The sequence below is a fragment of the Centropristis striata genome, chromosome 16 (genome assembly GCF_030273125.1).
Source record: "Centropristis striata isolate RG_2023a ecotype Rhode Island chromosome 16, C.striata_1.0, whole genome shotgun sequence".
NCBI classification, from domain to species: domain Eukaryota; kingdom Metazoa; phylum Chordata; class Actinopteri; order Perciformes; family Serranidae; genus Centropristis; species Centropristis striata.
The window spans coordinates 23,789,466-23,804,193 of record NC_081532.1 but is presented as its reverse complement, the minus strand read 5'-3'; the positions used below and the strand labels follow the sequence as shown (position 1 = coordinate 23,804,193).

Sequence of the window (14,728 nt, the reverse complement as noted above, 5' to 3'; positions counted from 1 at the left end):
GGAGCAGTGCTGCTGTCTGTAGACAAAGACAAGGCTTTAATGTGACGCTGCTGAGACCGGCAGCCAGTCAAGTCCATTTTATTTATATAACCCAAAATCAAAAAATGACAGATTTCCCTCAAAGGGCTTAACAGACTGAACATGGTAGGACACCCTGATCTTTGAACTTCACATCAGCCAGGGAAAACTCCTCAAAAACCCTTTTAACAGGGAATAAGAAGAGAGCTCACTCAGGGAGAGACAGAGGAGGGATCCATCTCCCAGGATGTCAATAGATGTTGTAGATGCCTCAGGGCCAGTTGATGGCAGGAGGAAGTGAATTTTATCGCTAATAGTTATAATGTTCTTGTTGAAAAAGCTCATAAAATCATTGCTAGTGAGGGCTATAAGAATAAATGGTTCAATAGAGCTGTGACTCTAGCCTGGCTACAGTGCTGAAGAGACACCTCAGGTTGTTCTTATTTTTCTTAATTAATGATGAATAAAAGGCTGATTTGGCTTTACGGCAGGCTTTCTTATATGTTTTGTATACAAGACTATCCTGCCAGAGAGAGGGATGAGGAGCGTAGTGACATGTGCTCTCCTGGGCTGGTTGAAGACCAGATGGATCATCTGCAGAAGTTTGGTAGTGCTGCAGGAACACCTGCCAGTAGAGAGTTGCAGTAGTCTAAATGTGATGACACAAGGACCTGAACCAGGAGTTGATATGTAATAAAAACACTGCAGGTTTAAAATGGTGAAATACAAATGTTTATTATGACAAAAATACTGTCACTAACTAACGTCACCATCACCATCTTCTTCGGCCTTGTGGCCTCTCCTGGTCCAATCAGGACGGCCCGTCCCCTCCCGGTTAACTCTTATACACAAACATGTTTACAGGTTAAATTAAAGCTCAGCAGCGTTTAAAGGAGCAGTGACACATTTTACACACACACTGCTCCTTTAAATCACTTTCTTCTTCTGGTGTTTCTCTAAAAGCAGCAGGCGACATCAGATTCAAAGATCCTGCTTTTATTTTGTCTCTTTACACTTCCTGCTCTCTCTAAGCCCCGCCCCCGTCCACCTGTACCTGCCAGGAGGCGGGGCTTTAACAGTTTACGTGGTAAGGCAGCTGATTGTCGCTGGTCACATGTTGTTGAATCCCATCATGCCTTTCATGTTGCCAGCGGCGCCCTGTTGGAACTGACGCATCATCGACTGGAGCCCCGCCATCCCACCTTCAAAATAAAAGCACCAGGAGTCAATTATTAACACAGACACACACACAGACACATAGAGACAGAGACAGAGACAGAGACAGAGACAGAGAGAGAGAGAGAGAGAGGTGAGACAGACCGAGAGAGAGACAGACAGGTGGAGCATGTCTCACCCATGTGGTGCAGAACTCGGGGGTCCATCATTTTGGCCATCTGCTGGTTGAGTTTGGCCATCTGAGACGGATTCACGTTCTTGGACATGTCTCCTCCTGAAAACACATCAGACACTCAGTCCTCCAGAGTCCTCTATAGTCCCCCCTGTGCCCCCCGTTTGTCCTCTGTGTCCCACCTTTGAAGAGTCCCTTGATGCCGCCCATCTTCTTCACCATCTGGGCGAACTTGGTGTACTGGGTCAGCAGCTCCTGGACGTCTCTGGTGGCCACGCCAGAACCCCGAGCCACCCGCTGGATCCTGTTAGGCTGCTTACTGAACAGCTTGGCCCCGTCCTTACTGTCCAGCTCTGAGGACACACAGAGGACAGGCAGAGAGACAGGGAGAGGAACAGAGAGAGACAGGACCCAGTGAGAAAGCGAGTTGTTTCTTCTTCTATTTATTATTATTATTATAATTATTATTATTCAGCGTCTCATGTTTTATGAAGTTCTCTCAGTTTATATTTAATCCAGTACAACTTTCCTCTGGTTAGAGTGTGTGTGTGTGTGTCTTTGTGTGTTTGTGTACGTGTCTCTGTGTCTGTGTGTATGTGTATGTCTGTGTGTGTGTGTGTGCGTCTCCGTGTTTGTATGTCTCCGTGTGTGTGTGTGTGTGTGTGTGTGTGTGTGTGTGTGTGTGTGTGTGTGTGTGTGTGTGTGTGTGTGTGTGTGTGTTACCCTGGTCGTTCATGCTGTCCATGATGGTCATCAGTTTCTTCAGTCTGGCCATAGATTCCTGTTCGTTTCCTTTGCTCATGAAATCTGTCCCAAAGCCCGGAATCATCCCCTGAATGCACCACGACATGTCAACAACAAGGCACATGACCTCCCCGCCAGCTCTGTGTGTGTGTGTGTGTGTGTGTGTCTGTTTTTGTGTTGGGCATTTTATGCCAGTGAACCAAACTAAAACGCTTTAACCGTGTGCCCTACGCTGCATAAAGCTGATAAATATTGTGAGTTCACCAGATAATGAAGGGTGACGTACCATGAGTGAACTCAGCGGACGCCTGTGTTGTAGATGAATCCCATCAGAGCAGTCAGGATAGTTTTGTTTTTAAGTAGCTTAACTAATTTTAATTAAATATTATATTAATTAATTTACACACACACACGTTAGAAGTTTGATGTCATCACATAGACGATGTACACGTTTTAGTTCAATGGCATAAAATGCCCCCATAGTGTGTGTGTGTGTGTGTGTGTGTGTGTGTGTGTGTGTGTGTGTGTGTGTGTGTGTGTGTGTGTGTACCATGATCTGGCCGAAGGGGCCCATCTTCATGATGTTCTGGAACTGTTCGTACATGTCTCTGAGGGTGAACTGACCTGAGGATCATTACCACATGATTATAATAATTAATACTTCACTTTATTTATCTTCCAAAGGTGTATTTAGGAACGTTTTGCATTAGTAAACATTCAAAAAAACATTTTGTATAAATAAAGCATGCTCGGCAAAAAATATTTAAAAAATTAATAAGTACAAATACCAAACAAAAACAAAACATTAAATAGAAGCCAAAAGGCAGTGGGCGTTAAAAACAGTAAGAACAAAGGCAGAAAATTCAGAACTAAAAGGCTCCACTTTACATTAATATTTATACATATTCAGAGTTTGTCACCGTGTTTGAGTTTGTCGATGAGCTCCTCGTTGTCGTCCAATTTCAGCTCGTTGACTCTGTCGATCAGACCCTCGATGTCTCCCATCCCTGATACACACAGGACAGTTAGACACACAGCTAATCAGATCACTCTGATGGTTACATGTTTATAACTCATTTACACTTTTCACTCAGTTCTTCTGATAAACTCAGAGCAGAAACAATATTTAAAATCCGTTCACTGCTGCTGTGACAGGATTTAAACCCTAAACTTACTTTATTCAAAACACAGACAGAAGATGATGTTAAAAATCAGCAGACATTAAAATACTTTATTTAAAAGTTGTAATTTATGAGAATCATCTGAGGATCTCCTTCCAAAAACTCAAGATAATGACATTTTTTTCAGATCAATATATACCAAATATGCATTTTTATCTTTAAGTATATGTATAATCCAGATTCCATTCCTAAAGCTTTCAGTGAATATTTCCATGTCAACTCACAATTACATCAGTACAATACTAGACAACGGACCAGATTTCACCCTCCTCACTATCGTACTACCCTTGGTCAGTTCTCCTTAAAATACAGAGGAACAATACTCTGGAATGATCAGTTTACTAGTTCAATAGTTTTATTCTCTTAACTCATACAAGAGCAGTTTAGTGGCCCTGATTCTCAGATCACTAAGTAGTACACACACACACACACACACACACACACACTTTTGTTTTACTTTACTTTTTAATTTTATTATAATTTTGCTTTATTTTTATGGTAGTTTTTTTAAAATATATTTCATAGTTACTTGTTTTTAATTTAATTTGTGAATTTTAGTATAGGTAGAGGCCTGTATAAGCCCTGTTGGGTTTCTTGCTGCTACCTTGCACCTTCCTTTTGTTGTTTTGTTGTCTTATTATTGTGCAAAATTTCAAATTTCAAACTTTTACTCTGCTCTGTTAAATTCACCAGAATGTGAATGGAGTCTGGTTGGGATGAAACACCAGCGTTCTCCTGGTTTAACGACGATATTTATAATCTAATCATATAAACATAATCATATATAATAATCTCTTATGAAACAGGATGATCTAAACGTGTTGACAGCCCGGCGGCGCTCACCCAGCAGCTTGCTGATGAATGGTTGCGTCTTGAACGGCTCGAAGTCGTCAATGTGTTCTCCGGTTCCGATGAAGATGATGGGACTCCTGGTGGCCGCCACGCTGACAGGAAACAACAGAAGAACAATGTGAGCACTGCAAGGTCGCTGTGACATCATTGTGACATCATGAGGAGGTCTTACGCGCTCAGAGCTCCTCCCCCTTTGGCATGCCCGTCCAGCTTGGTGACGATCACCGACGCCACGTCCACCTTGTCCTTGAAGGCCTTGGCCTGCGCCTCGCACGCCTGCCCGATGGACGCGTCCATCACGTACACGATGTTGTCTGGTTGCTGTGGAAACACACGTAGAGGTGACCTCACCTGAAGAGGACCATCGGCGCACCGTCCCGCCGCCACTGCCGCGGTGCGTTCAGGTACTCACCACAGCATTGGACACCTGCAGCATCTCCTCGAACAGCGAGTCTTCCTGTTTGTGGCGACCACTGGTGTCCACGATGATGATCTCAAAGTTCTCCGCCTTGAACTTCTCCACACCCTCCGCTGCAATCACCACCGGGTCCATCTCCGTGTAGCTGAGGACACGGGGGAGACAGAGGTGAGACACGGGGGAGACAGAGGTGAGACACGGGGGAGACAGAGGCTCGGCTGCCAGCAGGGGGCGCCACCTGTCGGACTCACCTGCCGTAGAACGGGATTCTGGCTTTGGTAGCGTTCTGTTTCAGCTGATCAAAGGCACCTGAAGTAAAAGACAAGAAATATAAAAACAAGAAAAGTTCTCTCTGAGAGGAGGTGAAGCGAGTGAGGCGAGGTGAAGTGAGTGAGGGGAGGTGAAGCCAATGCAAGAAGGTGAAGCGAGTGTGGGGAGGTGGAGTGAGTGTGGGGAGGTGACGTGTCTGAGAGGAGGTGAGGGGCTGAGAAGAGGTGAAGCGAGTTAGGGGAGGTGAAGCGAGAGGGGAGGTGAGGTGAAGTAAAGTGAGTGAGAGGAGGTGAGGGGCTGAGAAGGGGTGAAGCGAGTTAGGGGAGGTGAAGCGAGAGGGGAGGTGAGGTGAAGTAAAGTGAGGGGAGGTGGGAGGTGAAGTGAGTGAGGGGAGGTGACGTGTCTGAGAGGAGGTGAGGGGCTGAGAAGAGGTGAAGTGAGTGAGGGGGGGGTGAAGTAAGTGAGGGGAGGTGAAGTAAGTGAGGGGAGGTGAAGTAAGTGAGGGGAGGTGAAGCGAGAGAAGGGAGGTGAAGTGAGTGAGGGGAGGTGAAGTGTCTGAGAGGGGGTGAAATGAGTTAGAGGAGGTGAAGCGTCTGAGGGGAGGTGTTACCTGCTCTGAAGGTGTCGGCACAGATCAGGCAGGTCTTCCAGCCTTTCCTCTGGTAGTAATAGGCCAGCTGCAGGGGACAGAAACAGCAGGGGGCGCTCTGCATTAAACTGACATACGAGCTGTATCCCAATGTCAAGGAAGGATCCTCAAACGGCTGAATCCGAAGGATACTACGTCATCGACATCCGCGGAAGGACTGCCCCAATGTCCAGGATCCTCCAGAGGACAGAGTTCTTCTTTTGCCCAAATTCTAAGGATGCATGTGTGTATCCTCCGTGCGCCCTGAGTACCCATAATGCCTTGCACACACCAGTCTACCGGGAGATTTAAAAATGGCGAGCGAAGAAATAGCGACGCCGGCGGTGCAATATGAATTTAAATATATAGGTATTTTCAGTTTACACTAAATATTTGTCATCATATCACTTACAAAACTTGTGTTCAAAGTCAAGCTAAACACATGCATAAACAAATTACAGTATATTTATCTAAAAGATGATAATCATCTTGATACATTGCCTGTTAAATTAATTGATGCCGCCTCAGTCTGCAAAGTATACATAGCTATGTCATTCAGAAAGTTATACATTTGTTTATTGTGTAAACAGGGACCAAAAGCCCGCTATTATCCTTTTTTAAAAATTTATAAATAACGGTTATTGTACTGTAAAAAAAAAAAAATGTAATCACAGAACACATTTTCATGGTGACTTATGCTCCGCTGCTTTTATGAAACTAAGTAGCGGCCAAATTCTGCCAGGATAAGTGAAATATTCAAGTTTAATCTACTTTTTGGCTTTTACTTGCTAAACAGTGGCTAACGGGGTCTGTCTGGGGTGTGTGATGTCACCTTGGAGCAGGTTGTAGTTTTCCCGCTGCCCTGCAGACCAACAAACATGATGACGTTGTTCTTTCCTTTAGTGGGAGTCCAGGCCTTCACACCGGGGTCCACCAGCTGCAGACATACAGTATTTATACACACACTTTATACACACAGTACACATGATGGTTAATTTCCCTCTGGGGCCCGCATAGCGACATCAGTTTAAAGTGATTATAAATTTAAGCTCATAACAAGATATTAAGTTAAACTGACAACAGTAGAATGCATCAATGATAATATCATAATACATTTACAATATATAAACCAATCTGCAGCACGAGTACTTTTGAGATTATATTTGTTGTATTTGTGATTGACTTCAGTATTAATGAAAAATACTGAATAATGTCCCAGTTCAGCAGGATGACGTCGGGAGATAAGCTCAGAACTCATAATAGTAATCAGTTTCTCATTAACTGATCTGGATTAAATGTTTGATCCGCTTCTCTAATCTGGTTTCACCTGAACTGATCGCGACGTCACTCAGAAGTTATTGATGGTGAAAGTGAAAAACAAACAGAAACTAGGCCTGCAAGCAGGACTGAACGGGACCGAGCCGAGTGGAGCCGTTGGGGGAGGGCACGTCGGGGGAGGCCATGTCAGGCGCGACGATGTGGCCTCAGTCCCTATGCGTCCCAAATGGCGTGTCTCCTACCACTGTGCTCAGGGTAGGTGTAAAACATAATTCTTGCTGTAGCCAGCAGGGGGCGCTATGACTGTGTGTAACTATTGACACGTAGGTGTGTCCCGGGCTGGACCCTAATCACGTGTGTGAAATTTGGGACAGATTGGACAATGTATGGTCAAGTTATGCAGTCTCGTGTGTTATGGCGAGATGCCATATTTTGGCGGCATGCCACGCCCACATAGTGTGACCATCGGTAAAGCTTTCAATAACTTTTGATCCCAAAGGCCTTGTGATGGTACTGACCAAGTTTGAAGTCCATGGGGTGAAATCTGTAGGAGGAGTTTGTTAAAGTATGCAACCTGGAAATGGCCAAAAACGATGACAAGTGCGATATTCAAACCAAGACAGCGGACTTCCTGTTGGGTTTGAGGTATAGGTCCAAGAGGCTTTTTGGTCTCCACATGATTCATATGTGTACCAAATTTCGTGTCTCTACGTGAAACCTACTGCTGGGGCTAGGCGTTAAAGTTGTTACTTCCTGTTGCCAGCAGGGGGCGCTATGACTGTGTGTCAATATTGACATGTGGGGGTGTTCATGGCTGGACCCTTATCACGTGTAAGAATTTTGGGCCAGATGAGACAATGTATGGTGAAGTTATACAGTCCCGTGTTTCATGGCGAGACGCCATATTTTGCCGCTATGCCACGCCCACATAGTGTGACAGGCGGTAAAGATTTATATAACTTTTGATCCCAAAGCCCTTGTGATGGTACTGACCAAGTTTGAAGTCCATGGGGTGAAATCTGTCGGAGGAGTTATGTAAAGTATGCAACGTGGTCATTTTATGAAAGGGGGCGTGGATAAAGCCTAAGGGGCGGGGCTTTATGAAATATTGTTATTTAGAAGTGTTAAAGGCTGGACTCTGATGAAGCATGAAAAGTTTGGACCAGATCGGACAAAGAATGGAGAAGTTATAACGATCTCGTGTTTTATGGCGAGACGGCATTTTTTGCCGCCATGCCACGCCCACATAGTGTGACCGTCGGTAAAGCTTTCAATAACTTTTGATCCCAAAGGCCTTGTGATGCTACTGACCAAGTTTGAAGTAAATCGGGTGAAATCCGAGTGAGTTCGTTAAAGTATGCGGCATGGAAATGGGCAAAAACAGCAGGAAATGCCATTTTCGATCCAAGATGGCCGACTTCCTGTACGTTTTAGGGTATGGGTTCTTGAGACTTTTTGGTGCGTCTTGCCATGATACATGTATGTAGAAAATTTCGTGCCGATACGACATTCCTGTGCGAGGGGCTGAATTTTCTTGACTTTCAAGGGGGCGCTGTTGAGTCATTTTGCCACGCCCATTCCCGCAATCACTAGAATATGTAAATTTCAGTGGAGATTTATGTATATTCCAAAAATGGTGAGTTTTTGAATATGATAAAGCCCCCAAAAAGGCAATTTACTTTTGGGAAGAAAAAAAATAATAAACAGACCAATTTCAATAGGGTCCTCGCACCGTTAGTGCTCGGTCCCTAATAACATGTCGGACAGTCAGGACAACCTGATCAGATCTAAAACATTATTATGATAACCTGTAATATCAATACATAATCAATACCAGGATGTGATCAGTGTGATCAATCTGTTGGACAGTAAACAGTTGTTGTCGTCAGGTGGAAACATTTCGCTCATTTCATTTAAGATTTTTAAACCATAAAAAAAACTAAATAAACGTCATTGTCCGGACCTCCGCTGATGACGTCATCTTATCGATACTCACAGTGATCTATCAGTTTATCAGTTAATCAGTTTGTTAGCTGCTTATTAGCTGGTCTGACCTTGACAAGCTCCTTGAAGACGGCGTGCTGGATCATCCTCCTCTTGTTCAGACCTGAAGCCATCTCCTCCAGATCGATGGCAGACCTGTAGAGAGACAAATTGTTCAACCAACGAGGCTGGACTCAACCAGACCTGGACCAGGGTCAGGTTATGTGTTTGAGACTCACTTGACGTTCTCTCTCAGCTGTTTGACCAGCTTGATGTTGACGTCGGCCTCCAGCAGAGCGGCACAAACCTCCTTCAACATGGCGTTCAACACCTGAAACACAAACAGCTGATGTGACTGAAGCTCAGAGCGACTCAGGATCCCTCGGGTCTCTGTTCTTCATCTTTGACTCATTAACATGAAATATGGAGAATGTGTTCAGCATTTATATTAGAGCCCAGATACACAGAGATAAATAAAAAATAAACCTGTTTGTTTTGTGTTGATTTAGTAGATATGACTTTAAGGCTTCTTTAGAATATATAACATCATTTTAAAAGTTTTTATATGGGACAACATATGCAGACACCTTGAAATAACAAATATCAGCAGATAGTATCACTCAACCTAAATATCTGAATTCAGTTTCCTCTGGATCCTCGTCGAATCAGCAGGAGTTAATACATATATTTTATTTAACATATTTATAAAACATGAAGACGTGTTCAGGCTTCCGGTGGTCTGTTACCTCTTCATTGATGATGGTGGCATTGCTGAGTGACCTCAGCGCCGAAGTGATCTTTCTTCCGAGGTCGGCTAAGACCATGATGGCGGTCAACTAACCTGAAACACACAGTGATATCACAGGATGACTGACTGATTGGACAGCGGTGGTGATGTCATCAGACAGATCTTCTTATTAACAGAAAAATAAAACAAATGTAACTTTTATATAATGTGGAGGAGGCGCTTACCGTGTGTGTGTGTGTTAGAAAAGGTCTGTGTGTGTGTGGAGGGGAACCCCCCAACTGAGCACGCTCAGTGAGTCAGCAGGCCAGCTGACAGGTGAAGGCTGCAGCACGAAGCGACGCACTTCCTGTAGGGAGGAAAGAGACACTTAAAAAATCAGAAGGTCTTTGAACACAACAAGACACGTTCAGGGGATGAAGTTAAGTTAATTTAGGTTCAGGTGATACGAGCCGAGTCACCATCAGCTGTAAATAGGCCTGTCACGATAACTACACCATTGACTTATCGTTCCATATACAAAAAAGGACACAATAGTTTTCATCTGGACTAAATATATTGTCGTTTACATTTGTGACTTTTTATGTATTTTTGTGTTTAAAATAATGCTGCAAATGTTTGACAGGAAAGACGGCAAGTGAAGAGGAAATAGTATAAATAATCTGATATTGATTTAATTATGAGTCTTAAACACACGCGTTTTCAGAGTTGCTGTCAGTGTGATCGTGAGACTTTGTGTGTCTGATCTGAGTGACGTGGCGTTCCCAGCACGACATTCTCACAATGTTGCTAGAACACACCAACATCAACCACAATGTGAAAGTTAGAATTTGAATCCCTCAAGAACAAAACCATGAAGATACAGAGATAAAACAGTAATAATGGTCCTTTCCTTAACCCATGTGAGGCAGCAGATCATCTCTCCTGGAAACAGGAGTCCAGTCTGACGGTCAAACCATTCAAAAAAATATTATAAATGAATTTAGTACGTCAGCGAGACATTCTGACTCACTGGAAAACAATCACTGAACAGAGAGAATTACAATGAACAACTAGAAAATTTCCTCTGGGGAAATTCTGAAAGGGCCACGGGCGCTACTGCCGGTGTGTGTACACTATGATGAGACTCTTCAGAGATTTCAAACTATGCCCTTTAACCTCAAAATGTGTGTGTGTGTGTGTGTGTGTGTGTGTGTAGTGAAAATCGCATAAAGTTACCTGTGTGTGTGTTTGTGTGTGTTTGTCTGTGTAATTAAAATCACATAAAGTTACCTGTGTGTGTGTGTGTGTGCGCGCGCATGTGTGTGTTTGAAGCATGTGTATGCATGTGTGAGGAGTTTGAGCGCTTACGCGCATGTGTGTGTGTGTGGGTATCTGTAACTGTAATCACATCAAAGATCAAAGGCAATCAGATCAAAGCAATCAACAGAAATAACTGACACCTGTGACAGCAGCCGGTGGACAGAGGTCCAGAGTTGGACTGGAATTTCTGGCCTCGAACAGAAAGCATTTTTGGCAAAACCATAATACCTAATATTGATCCGACTTCCCTTTGAGCGTCCTGAGTTCTTCCTGAACGTCTACATATGGTTTTTGTGAAGAAAAATGAAAAAATAGCTTTGTCAGAGCGATCTAAAAAAACTGTTAAATCTCAGACAGCTCAGAAATCTTAGTGCGTTTTTAATATGGGAGCCAATGAGGCTGTTGCTGCGTGTTGGTGGATCATCTCTGCGTCTTACGCCCAAACTATAACTCTGACAGCTTTACCAGAGGATTGTGAGTGAGAAGACAAATTTTCCTACGTTTCTATGTAAAAATTATTTCTGTAGAGTGGAATTTGCGAAATTTTGGGCACTACTGTGTATTTACATTTTACTACTTACCACATTTATCTTACCACTTTCAGGTCAGATTTAACATAATCAGTTTAAAGAGATTATAAATTAAAGCTCATAACAAGATATTAAGTTAAACTGACAACAGTAAAATGCATCAATGATAATAATCTCATATTACATTTACAATATATAAACCAATCTGCAGAACGAGTACTTTTGAAATGATATTTGTTGTATTTGTGATTGACTTCAGTATTAATGACAAATACTAAATAATGTTCCAGTTCAGCAGGATGAAGTCGAGAGATAAGCTCAGAAACCATAATAGTAATCAGTTTCTCATTAACTGATCTGGATTAAATGTTTGATCCGCTTCTTGAATCCGGTTTCACCTGAAACGATCATGACGTTGTTGATGGTTAAAGTGAAAAAAACCCAGAAACAACATGGCGGACAGTCAGAACAACCTGATCAGATCTAAAACATTATTATGATAACCTGTAATATCAATACATAATCAATACCAGGATGTGATCAGTGTGATCGATCTGTCGGGCAGTGAAAAGTTGTTGTTGTTGTCAGGTGGAAACATTTCGCCACTTTTTAAGCTTTTTAAACCATAAAAAAACTAAATAAACGTCATTGTCCAGACCTCCGCTGATGACGTCATCTTATCGATACTCACAGTGATCGATCAGTTTATCAGTTTATTAGCTGCTGTTTAACAACACGGCAGCTGTTTACTGCGACTCTCCGGCTAACGTTAGCTTAGCTTTTAGCCGGTACTGTCCGCAGAGAATGGAGGTTAGCATGATGTTAGCTCAGTTAGCCGTGTTCGCTCTGTTAGCTGTTTGTTAGCTGTGTTATCTGTCTGCTGGCCGCCCGGCGGAACCTCTCGGAGCCTGGCAGACGCGTTACCGTGAGAGAGGAGCGGACGGACGGCGGTTACCGGAGCACCGGGACTCACCGGAGGTCGATTCGCTCAAACAGCTGAAACTCTCCAGAGGAACGTCATCAATCACCGAACCGGAAACTCTTCTTCGTCTGCTGCTGCTTTGGTTATAACCGGGGCGAGCTACGTCTTCAGCCACGCCCACCCCCGTATGACGAAACCTTAAAGTGTGCTGTGATTGGCTATATTTTCTTTTCTTTTCTTTTCTTTTCTTTATTTTTCTTTTCTTTTCTTTTCTTTTCTTTTCTTTTATTGTTTACTTCATCTCTTTTTATTGTGCTTTCATTGTGTTATCTATTTATCTTTGTGCAGCACTTTGGAAACCTTGTGTTTGCTGAAATTGTGCAACATAAATAAAGTGAATTGGATTGGCTGCTCCCCTTTTCACATTTTACTCACTTTAGCCGCGTTTCACTGTTAAATAAAATATAAATAAAATATAAATAAAACAGAACTAAAATATAAATACAATTTAAATAAAATATAAATAAAGTATAAATGAAATATAAATACAATTTACATAAAATATAAATAAAATATAAAAGATATATAAATACAATTTAAATAAAAAATAAATAAAACATGAATAAAACAAATAAAATATGAATAAAATATAAATGAAATATAAATACAATTTAAATAAAACAGAAATAAAATATAAATGGAATATAAATACAATTTAAATAAAATACATATAAAATATTAAAAACAATTTTAATATGAACTCGAAAATTTCTAAAGAAATTTTGATTGTGTGCTTGCCTCTGGCCCTTGATTCTCATTGATTAAATCAGCAGTTAAACAGGGACTCTGTCCTGAGTTCACAGACACCTCATACAAGTTTCTAGGACAAACGGTTCATTAGTTAATAAAAGGGGGCGTGGCTAATCAAAAGGGGCGTAGTACTCAACCACCAATTACACAGGAACTCTATGCCGAGTAATCTGACACCTTATACAAGTTTCTAGGACAGTTTATTTGTTATGAAAGGGGGCGTGGCTAATCAAAAAGGGCGGGAATTTATTAAATATTGTTATGTAGAACTGGTCAGTGATGAACCATCATCATGCATGACAAGTTTGAGGCAGATTGGACAGGGGCGAGTCTAGGGTCAGAGCTTTAGGGGTGCTGAGCACCCATTGAGCCCCGCTGCCACCACCCACCCTCAATCAACAGTCATTAGAATTGATTAGATTGAACTTTATTGTCACTGAACAAAGTAACAGCTACTTGGAAAACAAAATGCAAAATATAGGACATCTTTCTCTCTTTCCCTTGGCACTGACAATCATACACAAATATATTGTAGCGGACCATTTCCTACATTTTTTGTTATTTTGTGTCTTTTTTTTGTAATTTTGTGTCTTTTTTAGTTATTTTGTGTCTAATTTGTCATTTTGTGTCCTTTTTAGTTATTTTGTGTCTTTTTTGTTCATTTTGTGTCTTTTTTTAGCCTGGGTATACCCAGACTGCCTTGCGCGCTCAAATTTAATTTCGAACCTCCAGGCGGTCTGGCAACCAGGAAGGTTTCTTAGCCCTGTTTTAGGGATCCAATCACAGAGCGGGGAGGGACGGCAAGACGATGACGCGTACTACTCGGCACCTGGAAGCTTGTAGTTTTCCGGATCCAACATGGCTGCTGCAGACACGAAACTCTCTTTAGCTGTAGACGGTGTTTTAAATAGTTTAGAGCGAAAGTTGAAAGGCGAAAGGTCTCTCGGCGGCTCCGCTGTCCCACGGCTCGTAGCGAGATCACTGGTAGCGGGGCTATTAGTGCCGCTAGCGCTAGCCGGTGATCTGGCTCCGTGCCGGGGGACAGCGGAGCCGCCGAGAGACCCGCAGCAGCTTGTTTATTGGCCATAAAATCAGTGGATGTGTGTGGCTGAATGACATGAAAGCGTGAAAATAAATAATCTTGCAGAAAGTGGGAACTGGAGAAGCAAAGCAGCAAGCAACACTCTCTCACAGACACACACACAACAAACATCCATTTCTGTTGCTCTACTACGTCATCTGTTATAACTGATACAATTGGCTAAGAGCTACCTACAGACGCTTTTGATAGACATTCTAAGCGCCCAATAAACGGCTCCGGAGGATCGTAAACCACACCTCCTCTACGGAGAAATGAACGGCAGGTGTCATTTGAAATCTCATTTGAGATTTGGTCTGGTGTTAGCCAGGCTAGTCTTTTTTAGTAATTTTGTGTCTTTTTTAAGTAATTTAGGGTTTTTTTCTGTTATATTGTGTCTTTTTTTGGTCATTTTGTGTCCTTTTTTAGCCTGGGTATACCCAGACTGCCTTGCGCGCTCAAATTTAATTTCGAACCTCCAGACGGTCTGGAAACCACGGCAGTTTCTTAGCCCTGTTTTAGGGATCCAATCACAGAGCGGGGAGGGACGGTGAGACGATGACGCGTACTACTCAGCACTTGGAAGCTTTCCGGATCCAACATGGCTGCTGCAGACGCGAA

The 14,728-nt window shown here is 42.7% G+C and overlaps 1 protein-coding gene across 3 annotated transcripts; it reads right to left on the bottom strand.

Annotated features, from left to right (window-relative positions):
• Positions 1-727: 727 nt before the first annotated feature.
• Positions 728-12,364, bottom strand: srp54 (signal recognition particle 54). 3 transcript variants are annotated; one of them, XM_059353684.1, is made up of 17 exons: positions 12,271-12,364; positions 9,693-9,814; positions 9,467-9,561; positions 8,960-9,051; positions 8,792-8,876; positions 6,292-6,396; positions 5,442-5,508; positions 4,813-4,870; positions 4,556-4,706; positions 4,316-4,464; positions 4,135-4,235; positions 3,031-3,117; positions 2,661-2,734; positions 2,090-2,198; positions 1,549-1,719; positions 1,373-1,468; positions 728-1,220 (listed from the first exon to the last, which is right to left on the bottom strand). In XM_059353684.1, the coding sequence occupies exons 3-17, from the start codon at positions 9,542-9,544 to the stop codon at positions 1,129-1,131; spliced, it is 1,515 nt and encodes a 504-aa protein (XP_059209667.1). In that variant the 5' UTR covers positions 9,545-9,561; positions 9,693-9,814; positions 12,271-12,364; the 3' UTR covers positions 728-1,128. The 3 variants fall into 3 exon arrangements, with proteins under 3 accessions (XP_059209667.1, XP_059209669.1, XP_059209668.1); XM_059353686.1 differs by having other exon boundaries at positions 9,467-9,562; positions 9,696-9,814; XM_059353685.1 differs by lacking the exon at positions 12,271-12,364 and adding an exon at positions 11,989-12,149.
• Between the last annotated feature and the right edge of the window lie 2,364 nt (positions 12,365-14,728).